General features: G+C 42.2%; 1 protein-coding gene across 2 annotated transcripts in view; it reads right to left on the bottom strand.

The window, feature by feature from the left end:
• Positions 1 to 9,400: 9,400 nt before the first annotated feature.
• The window catches only part of mxi1 (max interactor 1, dimerization protein), a 30,980-nt gene continuing 28,826 nt past the window's right edge, over positions 9,401 to 11,554 (bottom strand). For both annotated transcript variants that reach the window (XM_012867002.3, XM_036137330.1), the window contains exons 5-6: positions 11,292 to 11,496; positions 9,401 to 10,092 (exon numbers count right to left, since the gene is read on the bottom strand). In XM_012867002.3, the coding sequence (XP_012722456.3) occupies positions 9,929 to 10,092; positions 11,292 to 11,496 (369 nt within the window). In that variant the 3' untranslated portion in view covers positions 9,401 to 9,928. The remainder of the gene's footprint in view (positions 10,093 to 11,291; positions 11,497 to 11,554) is intronic.

The following is an 11,554-nucleotide window of genomic DNA, read 5'->3' as shown; positions in this document are numbered from 1 at the left end:
AGCCTGGGAGATTTGGTCTCAAGGACCACTGTAAAGGTCATGAATCTGACCTTTGTGGAAGAGGAGCGAGAAGAGAGCCCGTGTTTACAGGAGGCCACAGGAAGTGCAATTTGCCGTTTGCCGCAAGCGATGAAGGAGACGTAAATGGAAAAGGCTGCTCTGGTCATGTATGGGGGAAAACAAAAAAACTAAACAGCACGCCCACGCTGAGACATGGTGTTGGCAGAATCATCCTGTATCAATGCTTTTTTTTTTATCAGCAAAGACCAGAAAGCTGGTCAAAGTTGATGGAAAAACAGACTGAGCTAAACACAGATCAGTCCTGTAAGAAGGATAGAGGCTGAGAAAAACTTGAGATCGAGTCAGAGGGTGGCCTTTCAGCGAGACCACGACCTGGAGCATACAACCAGAGCAATTATGGGAAAATAAAAGCACTGTCACGATGGCCTAGTCAAAGTCCAGACCGGAAACCGACTGAGAATCTGTGGCGGAGTTACACATCACTCTTTTTTGGTTTATCACATCATGCAACTTCCATAAAACGTGTGGCTTTAATGTGACGAAATGTTAAAAAGTTGATTTCTGATTCCCACCGTACCCAGAGTCCAGATTAAACTCAGTCGTGGCAGTTTGTTCACACCTCTGTGTGAAAATAAAGAAAAATCTGCATAAAGAGGATGTGGAGGAGCTAGCAGCTTTGGCAGCTGTAGATCTGTAAATGTACAAGTTCAGATATCTATTGCTTTTATTTAAAACATTACCAACGTGTCCTTCAATGTCAGCTGAAGACTGCATTGAATGTATTTCAAATAAGCTGCATGTTTTCCAGTGTCTACAACAGGCAGCAGCATTATACTGAATATTGTGTCCCTGAAGAATTGGGTCCATTCCCTTCAAATCAAAGATAAAAAAAAAAACAGTTTGACTGGATATTCAGTGGTAATACATCATATTGGGCCAAAAGCAGTTCACATGTTAGGGTTCACATATATATTTCACATATTATATATATATATATATATATATATATATAATTTTTTTTTCAGTGACAGTTGTGTAGCATAGTTAATAATAAAGATGTTCCCAGTAAAATAACAACAACAAAAAAGTCATATTGTGGATTTTATCCTAAAGACCTGATCCATCTTGATCCAGATTCTGTTTGTTCATGTTTTCACCCTGCGCTGCTTTCTGATGTTTACATCAGCAGTGTGTTTCTCAAGATGTTTTAGCTCATTAAATGTCCTTTATGTACTGCTTTTTGAGGCAAAATAAGAACATCAACCTGATCAGGAGAGAGTCAAATGGATTATTTGGAGTTTTTAAGACCTACAAATCCTTTTTAGACATCACTGTTGGTGTATGGAAGATCCAATGGACAAGACTGAAGAAACAAGAGAGAAGCCACCTTTATTTTGGAGTGTCTCTTGTAAAAAAAACAGGCTGTCGGCGGGAGAACCCATGGTCGAAGGCGGAGCTTAAAGGCTAAATGACCAAATGGTGATGATGGTTCAGGTGAAAGTGTGAAAGTTACTGCAGGGAAGGGCAAAGCAGTAGAGCTTTTAATTTCATTTATCTGTAATTACACTGCCTCTTCTAAGATGTTTTTATTTTATTTTATTTTTCGCAGGACATTTTGTTCTCAGCAGTTCAGTTCTTAACTTAAAAGTTTGTTACAGGGTGTTTTCAGGGCTTTGGCCTTAACCTGTCAGAGAGCTACTGTTTCTTGATGAAGCGCTTGATTGTGCATTAAATTAAAATGGATATTTCTTTTTAGCCTCTAGCAAGAGGAGATCTGACATCATCCTAGAAATTACACAAAGCACATAAACAACTAGTCCCTTCTGGACACTTATGCACATAGCGTCTACTATACCTAAATGGACGTAGAATGGTGAGACGCCTCATTAAAATATTCCCTTCTTTCAATAGAAAGGTGTCAAAAAAAAAGAATGTGATTGAATTGTGGGTGAACAACAAAAATTAACCCAGTTTTAGTCTTTTAACAAGAGATATCAAGAAAAAAATGTGGTTTCGTGCTGAGGAGACAGTCCATCCCCTGATGTCTTATTTCCTTTGGCTGAAATGGCTTCAGCAAGTTTCCCCTTGTTAGAAACATCTGCTAATCTGTGGCAAGTTTCCCCCGCGCTTCCCTTTCAGCGATGAGACGTCCGAGATGACGGGTTCCTGCATGTTGAGACAGTTCCTGTTCTTGGTGGATCATCTGGTATGTTTAAGGTCATTCGCATGTTGCAAAGCTTTTTTTTTTTTACAGATGTTCCCATATTTTCCTCAAGCAACCTCTCAAAACAGATTTTTTATAGAAGGGTCTTTATTTATTTTTATTTATTAATTTTTATTGTGAATGTAATGTAACATGCTTCTTTTATGTATTTATTTTTCTTATAATGGAATTTCTATAGTAGTGTTTTTATGTGTGAATGTAGTGTGACACATAGTTTGGACTATGTAGCAGCCAGAGTCTATACCCAAGACAAATTTCCTTTTGGGCCAATAAAGTTCATCATCATCATACAGGTTAGAAATCCCGCTGATCCCACCAGGTCCTGCTGCACATCCAAACCACGTCATTTCCACTTGTTTGCTCCTCTGTCTGAATGCTGTTCTTTTTTCCTGGAATGGTTGATTTGATTTATACCCGACTGTGTCTGGTCTCTAATATTGTAATTTTAGACTCAGGTGACTAAAATGAAGAGCATTATTCTAGAAGTCTGTTTTCTCTCTGGAAGGCTTTAGTCAGGCCTTCGTGTTTTGCATATAAAGGTTTCCTCCTAAAAAGAGTAAACTACTGAAGTGTTTATTTTTATTTTATTTTTTGGTGTTTGTATAACCTATAAGTTAGTCAGAGCCAGTGGAGTCCTGATCTCCTCTGCAGTTAACCTGAAATAACATTCAGTACAGTTTAAGAGCTGAGATTTATTACAGCGGTTCGGCTTCAACTGGCAGATGCGTCATCATCAGAGAGCAAAAATAAAAAAATAAAAAAAAATAATAATAATAAAATAAAAAAACAGCATCTGCAGGATCTTTTTAAAGCATCTGGTGCCACCTAGTGGTTGCTGCGTGGCCTTTCTTTCAAGAAGGTGAATTTGTTGGATCTGTAATGTTCTAATCTATAAGATCCTTTTTTTAAATTTATTTTTTTATTACAAAACAATTCTACTTTATTTGTTTTATTTCAGCTAAAATCATGTAAAGATAGAAAAATATTTTAGAATTATATAATGGGCATCGTTTGCATTTGAATTCCTGTGGCCTCTGAGTGACTCAATAGATTGATGATTGGTTCCCAACGTCAGTGTGAGGACCCAACCAGGAGCCACAAGTAGATAGCTGTGGGGTCTTTACATCCTCATCGGAATTCAAGGTAAATAACACAATAGCATTTTAATAATTAAGTGTATTTATTGTAGGATTTTATTTTATTTTGAAAAAAAGATACAATTAACAAATAGTTGAAAGCAATATATTGACTGCCTGTCATGTCATTATACCTGCTAATTTGTGGGTTTAAACTGTAAAAACACTGATTTACATCACTGTCGTTCCTTTCCTAGAGAGCGCGTAAAATAGTCCTGTTTTTTCCTCTCTGTTTGTATTATTATGTTTCCACCACAGCTTTCATTATGGGTCTGAGCAATAAACTGATACGTCTAAGAGCAGATATGCAGACTGCAAAAATTTGTTTTTCTTTCCACTGTCGCTTCATGCTTGCTCAGTATGAGGGATTGCTGCAAAGCCATGGACAATGCAGACGACTCTCCCTGTGGCTCTACGCTTCTCCAGGAGTGAATGGTGCTTGTCGGGACTTTGAAGCAATCAACTGGTTCCCTTATATAGGACATTTTTGACCAATCTGTCAATCAAATAGGACTGAATTTGACTTTGTAAAGTGCCTTGAGATGACATGTTTCATGAATTGGCGCTATATAAATAAAATTGAATTGAATTGACTAGATCAACAAAGAAGTTTCTTCACAACTCAAAGAGTTTTTGTTGTCAATTTCCAAGCAGATCTGATTTAAAGCTTCTTTCTTTGTCTCAGTGAGGAAAAAAACAATGTGCGTGATTTAAACTTTAGAGGCTATGAATCGTATTCCCCCAATTTGAGTTTATTGTAACAGTGTCCACTAGATGGCAGCAACGCAACAGCTGTGACGCCGACAAGAAAATGCTTCTTCTGTGATTAATCCACAAAACCCTTTGATGAAAATGGTCCAGATGATCTCCATGTGCTTGATTACAGAAACAACCCTCTGCTAAAGCCTGGCAACTGAACGCGGGCTTGAAGTCCCCCTGCACCTTGTCTAGTTTGGTGGTAGACCAGGGCGTTCACTGCAGGGACAAGCAGCACAGTGCATTGCAAAAATGATCATTTGCACCGAAACACGTTTTCACATTTACATAAAACAGCATCTTCGGCTTCGGACCTCTCAGCGTGTTCAAGCCCTCTTCTAAAAATGGAAAGCGTGGGGGTCACCTGAAAAGACATGGCTGTCCTCCTGAACCGACAGGCCAGGCTGAATGAGAGTTAATTAGAGGGGCGACCCGGCTCTGGCCTTTCTGAAGGAGCGGCGATAAGAAAGCCTGTTTGTCGTTTCCATGTAGACGACACAGCAAACATGTAAACGAAGGTCATCTGAAACGCTCACCACAGTGAAAAGCATGGTGGCGGCAGCGTCATGCTGTGTGGAGGCCTTTTCTACCGCAGGGAGAAGGAAGCGAGTCAGAATTGTTGGAAAGATGGATAGAGATAAATTTAGAGGAATCCTGGAAGAGTCAGACTTGAGACTGGGATGAACGTTCAGCTTGCAGCAGGGCAACAAAGCTAGACCTGCAGCTCTTAGTTTGTTAAAACGGCCCAGTCAAAGTCAAGAGCTTTTCAGATACCATATAATCCTTCTCCAATCTGAGTCTGAGCAATGTTGCACAGAAAAATGCATTGGATCTGAAAAAGGTGAAGAAGCTCTAGAGGTATAAATGCTTTAGCAAGCCACTATAGACTCTCTTTACATTGATAATTGATCATGCGGAAGCTTAGAAATCATATTTCCTGTTTTGATTTTCAAACAGCAGACTTGCATTTTTTAAATAATGAAACACTGGACAAATAAAAAAATGAATATTTCATACCGTGTCCTAATCTCTCTCCCCCCTCCATGAATGCATGTAGTTGTAGTTTTTGCACTCCCAATTGCTCAGTTAAGGCTGCGAGTTAAATAGCTCCAAAGTTGTCAACTTATACTTGCACTATATTCAACAATACAATTATTCAGCGTATTTATTCATTAACGGGTCATAAATGCTGCGATTATTATGACCCACAGCCGTTCATTTCAAATAACTGTAACCAGAGCATTTTTTTTATGGTTTACCTTTTTAAGCATATTTAAGAAATATGACATGGCGGCCCCTTTTCTACAAAATCCGAAAGACATGAAAACATTTCCTCAAAGTGGAAATGTTGTCCTGAATAAACACACACTGGTTTACTGTATTGTACAGATTTATATAGTGAAATATGCATCAAACACACTTTTCTTTTTTGTGTGTGTGGGTTCATACAAAAAGTCAAAGGAAATCAGGCGAGATATCAGAATTTTTAACCTCGGTTTATCCTTGAAAGTGCCTTATTCTTCAGCTCAGGCAACTATACGCAAGGAGAAAGAAAGAACCTGATTGGCCAGCGTCATCAGCCAAAGTGAAATCCGTCCAGTTTCCCTGATATGAGCTTAAGGAGGGCAGCTGGCATCTCAGCAGACCCCACACATCCTGCACATTGCTTAGACTTACCTCCAGGTCGGCGCCTCAGAGACGCTTTCTTCCCCCAGGCGGTCACCCTGATGAGCAGAGGGCCAAAAAAAAAAAAACCGCTCATTTATATACATGAGAAAATTATTAAAGAAGTATAAATGTTTCTATCTTTGGAACTGAAGTCAAAGTCCTCGTTTGTGTGCGCAAACCTGCAGATTAAAGCCGACTCCGTTGTCCTTAAGTCACATTTTTTTTTACTAATTCCAGAGTTAGGAGTATCCACCTAAAAGCTGTGGTCTTAATCCCAGAGCTGAAAAGTCTGACCGAGGTCGCCCACAAACCAGCAGCTCTCTGAGAAATAAACCCATCAAACATTTCAGTCTGTATCTCAGGAATCAATGCTGCAGCTTCACTTTTTCAACTGAAAACAATTAATTTAATTTAATTATTGACGCATCAGTAACACAAGCTAGTATTTTCTAATCTATAAATGAAAAAAAACATTTTTTTTTTTAATTGTTCCAGTTGAACACGTACGTATACATTTTCAGCTAAAGTTAAGTAAACACGAACATGAACAAGTCTTACATTCTGTTTAATACAAGATGTTTTAAACTTTATTTCTCTTAGTGTGAGCCATTTCTTTACAGTACATTCAGGAGAGAGACATTTTGTGGTATTGACAGCTCGTTTCAGTCCTTCGGGTTTGAAAATCTTGGTGGCTTTATTGTTTGGTATTGCATGTTCAACATACACAACTAGAATCCTCATCATGACCAGAGAGAGAGAGAGAGAGCGCGTCTTTACAAAGAAACGGCCACAGGCTCACAACAACAGGAAGGCTCCCCTCACTGCACTGCTCCTGGAAGTGGGCGCCCGCTGGTTCAGACACAGAGACCAGGAAGGAGGGGGGGGGGGGTTCAGGTTCTGCTGATCAGCTCTGGAACGATCCTGACCCGCGTCTGGCCAAACTGCGAGGCTCAAACTGGAGGCCCCCAAATGCTCAGGCTAAAAAATATAGCTCTGCGAAGATATGCTTCTGAATCTGCAGCATGGCCAGAAATCAGTTTTCAGACATTGCCTGTTAGCCGATCGGGGAGCAGCCTGCACAAAAACCCCGCAGTCCAAGCTCGGCTTAGGGTCAGCTGGAAGGATAAAATTCAGCAGAAAACGAGACCCGGACAGGTCGGTGTGCAGACGAGTCCAGGATCAGGTCCTTCTGGTTAAAGCTTGGCCCTTTTTCAGGGATGCACACACACACACAGACAGACTCGCCGGTTAGGATGGAAAAATCCAGCCAACCGCTCAAGTCCTCGGTGCATGTCTCTGGTTCTGGCGTTTGATAAAATCTGTCCCAGCGCAGAAAAAAAACACGGCGCGTTGCACAGGGAGACTGTCGTCAACCACGCTAGCCCTTCTTCTGTCAGCAGTGCAGCTTCAGAGAACCGACGTATGAAGGAAAAAAGAACGATAAAGCAACACTAAGATTGAAGTTATGAAATTAAAGGGTGGAGGGGGGGGGGAGCAAATGTAAACTGTTCCTCAGAGAGAGAGAGGGAGAGAGAAAGAGAGAGAAAGAGAGAGAGTGAGAGGACACTGAGGTGTTCGGAGGTGTTTTTGGCATTTTTTAATAATAAAGCACCAAAAGCGGTGACTTTCTGATTCAGTGCCAAGTCCAACAACCTCAACGGAGCTCTGCAGGGAGCTCACGTGTCCGACCGCACGCCTTAGTGACATCCTTCAGGGAGAAACCAAAGGTTTGTTCTTTTTTTTTGTGGTCATTTTCGTTTTCGTCAAATCCTCAAACGGAGGCAAACGTAAGACATTTAGTCGCTTAAACCCCCCCCCCCCCCCCCCCGAGTCTAACAGAGAGGACGATCCTCGCCGCCGAGGACAGCTGGAGCTTTTTTTAGACCTCCTCTCGTTTATTGTGTAGTAGCCGGCTCAGTGTTTGCCAGGTGAAGCCCTGGAAGTGAGCGAGTCTTGTGCAGACGCCACCCGACCCGGAGCAGAGCGGCGCCCCGGAGGACGGCGCCGCTCCGGGGGCCCGGAGGCGGTTCTGAACAAGGCTGGCACTGGGAGCAGCTTAGGGGCCCCGAGTACATTTCAAGTGTCCATAGAATAAAACATCAGAAAAACAAGAAATCAAACAAAATGGCTACATTTTTCTTCTTCTTCTTCCTTAAAATTCTCCCCACCTTCAAACAATAACAATAAAAATCAGCTTAATAACATAAAATATACAATTCTTAAAATAAGGAATGAGGAATAGCGAGTAAAATAAGACAGAACCAAAATAAGTTAACGCTTTTTTTTTTTCTTCTGTCTCTCCTTCTTTCTCTCTCCATTGCTAATGCTCTTCAAGGGACCGGAAAAATAAATATTCAAAAACTGGCGGGAGTTCTTCTCTCTTTCCTTTTCAGGCGTGACTGATCGGATGGCAGGTTTAACATAAAGACAACTGTGGTTGGAGTGCAATTCTTTAACGCCGGTGAAGGTCAGGATGGGAGATCATTGACATCATACGACCCGTTTTTTTTTTTTTTTTTCTCCGTCAGAACGCCCGACCCACCAGAGGAATGCCACATGCACGAGGAATCTTTACGAGAAAAACAACAACAAAAAACAAAAAAACAAACAAAACAAAAACGTAAAAAGTCCAATAAATAAATTTAAAAAGCTGTGCCGAACAAGAGCTGCACCCTAAAAACTAAGAAGTCCGGACGGACAAGAGAGCTGCTTTGTTTCGTTTTTCCATCACACAAATAAATGTTGCGTCGCCCCCTTCAGGGCGGGAGGCGAATAGCAGTTAATTATCTCAAAACAGCAAAGAAATATTGAAGTTAAAATTTCCTTTATAATGCACCATGAACACAAGTCAAACAGCAACAGAGGCGATATTTCTACCCATGAACTATCTTTTTTTTTGTGTTTTTTTTTTAAAACTCCTTTTTAAAATTTGATTTATTAAGCTATTTGTATGTACAAAAAAAAATAAGAAGAATAATTGCTTTAATCTGTCTGTTGGGGTCAGTCACACACAACTGTTTAGGGAAAACGAGAAAAAAAAAAAAAAAGAAAGAGAAAAGGAGTTGAAATAGACGAGGCAAAAACAACCGCGGGAGTTATTGCTTCTTACTGCTGGGAGAAAAACAAGGACGTACGTCTGTCCCAAACTTTGTAGCCGCTCAGATTTTTTTTTTGTTCCTTCTTGCTGCTGCTTTTTGTGTTGTGTTTGTGTTTGTGTCTTCATCTCGTCTGGGATTGTGCCTTATTTATACGGAAAGTAGGCAAGTGCTGGATGGCTCGTCTTAGCTGCTTGTTGAGGGGAAGGGAACCCAAACGACGACACATTCGCACAAAGTTACGGTCTCCGCCCCCGGGGGGGGGGGGGGGGGGGGGGGGGGTTGAGAAAACCGCGCTAAGGACCGACATTCTGCAGGATTGCTTTTTCTGCCCCGCCTTCCTCTGTGATTGGCTGGAGAGGAAACAGCGAAGACGTTGGATCTGCTTCCCTGATAGCACCCATCATGAGGATTCGAGCCCCTGTGGTGTGAAGCAGAGATCAACAATGAGACGGGGATGGCATTTAAGCGCTGCGGGGCCGGGGTTTTTTCTTTTTTCATTTTTCTTTAAAGGGCCGAGCAGCGTCGATATGGCAGAGACCGCCCCCGTTGTTAAACAAGATCCGACGTATCGACACACAACCCGCGTTCAAGAACTTAAAAACTGTGAAGAAGTTCACTACTATAAAAAATTTAAGTGCATTTGGAGTAAAATCAGGGGTTGTGCATATTTTAAAAAAAAAAAAAAACGAAAAAGCAAATATCACTTAAAATCAATTCGATTTTTCTTTTTTTGTCACAGGTTTAAAAAAAAAAAAAAATCCAGAAGACTGGCGCGTGGAAAGTCTCTGATCTCCCTTTAAACGAAGCTTAAAACCGGTTGTTCAGGGGGGCCGTGGGGGGCGGGTGCTGGCAGGGGGGCAGCTCTGGCTGTAGCCCCTCCAGCAGTCGGTTCCTTAATGCGGAGGGAGCGGCGTAACGAAAAGGCTCGGAGCGTAGATTGGTGGGTGGGGGGGTGCGTTGTCGTCGCAGCGGACGGCACGGAGGACAGGCGGGTTTGGCAGGGCTGGTGGTGCTGGGCGGCGGCTTTAGGAGGAGAAGGCAAGTTTGACGCTGCAGGAGGAGTAGCCCTCGTCGCTGGCCATGCTCTGCAGGCTGCTGTGGTCGTCCAGGTCGCTGGTGCTGGCCGTGCTCACGCTGTCGAGCTCTCCATGGGAGAACTCCGTGCTTTCTACGTCCACCTCGATCTCTTCTGCGGAGGAAAGGGAAAGAAACAAAAGGATGAGCTCGCTCTGCGCGGGGTGCTCTAAAGAAGCAGCTACAGTCAGGCTCCCCCGCACATTATTTATGTCACCGTTCAAGGTTACAGTTTACAGAAATCTGTTACATTTTGACCCAATTTTAAAGTAGAAGACAACATTTCACTGTCAACTAATTATATATGTTTGTAGATATGAAGCTTCTTAAAGTGCTTATTATTACGAAGATGGATGGATGGTAACGGAAGTCGTGACCCTATGATGACAGGTTTATTTAGTTATCTTTTTATTTCTATTCACCCTATTATTTTTTTTCTATAATAGTGTGATTTTGGTGTGCCTGTGTTGTTTGCTGCTGGTGTGATGTTAACATGTATGTTTTTTTTTCCCCCCCATTTTCTGCAGAACAGGAACCTGCTGAGTAACTGCAGTTATACTGAGCTGGGCCCGATTTCTTTTTAATCTTTTCCTGTTTTTAAAAATAAGAAGTAAATGTAAAGCAAAGTAAGGGTAACATTTGTTTTCCTGTGGCAGGACATTTGCCTGGTTGGGGAAAATGCTTTGTTTCTAACTCAAAATGATAATGGATCTGTGAGTTTTGTCTTAAACTCTGCCTTCTCCGGGTCGGGGAGGATGTGCTGCCCCTAGTGGAGGACTTTAGTATCTCGGGGCCTTTTTCACGAATGAGAGAAAGATGAAGCGGGAGTGCTTCTAGAGCGGTTTCTGTTGCAGCACATACAGCTGAGCATTTGATCGGGTCTTTTTAAACCATGAACACACATGGAGCTTAACCACCATTGTAGCTCTGGCTCTATGTTTAAGGTCATTAACCTGCCGGAGGGGGAATCTCCACCTCCGTCTCGAGTCTTCTGCAGCCTCCAGCACATTTTCTCTTCTTGTCATGACATCAGGAAACACAAAATCGTTGAATAATCCTTCTATGATTTCAAGTGTTCAGTGATGGCTATTTTGTGATGGTTTAAAACCCACAAAGCAATCATTTACCTTCACATTGTCACAGGCTGTTATGTCAAGCAGCAGAGTTTTTGCCGTTCTTAACATATTTCAGTAAATCTCTGTTGATGAACAGAACCTCCCTCCCTATTCAGACCCAGAGTAGCTCTATCCGCTCCATTCTCCTTGTTGCAAAACAAGCCAAAAAAAAGCCGCGGGGAGCTGGCAGCGTACGCACCTTGGTCGGAGTCGGAGCGGTCGGAGCAGAGGGTGGAGCCAACGCTGTCCATGCGTATCCTCTCGCCCTCCGCCGGGCTGCTCTGGACTGCAGCAGCACCTCCTCCTCCTCCTCTCAGCAGCTCCAGCTGACGCTGTAGGTGTCTCTGTTCGCGCTCCAGAGACTCCAGCTGGTACTGGCTCTTCCTGTCCGCTTCTTCAAGTTTCTGGTGAGGACAGAGACGCGGGGTATTAGAGAACAGACATTTGAGATTTGTCATTTGG

This window comes from Fundulus heteroclitus, chromosome 5 (assembly GCF_011125445.2).
Source record: "Fundulus heteroclitus isolate FHET01 chromosome 5, MU-UCD_Fhet_4.1, whole genome shotgun sequence".
NCBI lineage: Eukaryota > Metazoa > Chordata > Actinopteri > Cyprinodontiformes > Fundulidae > Fundulus > Fundulus heteroclitus.
This window is presented reverse-complemented; position numbering and strand designations above follow the sequence as displayed.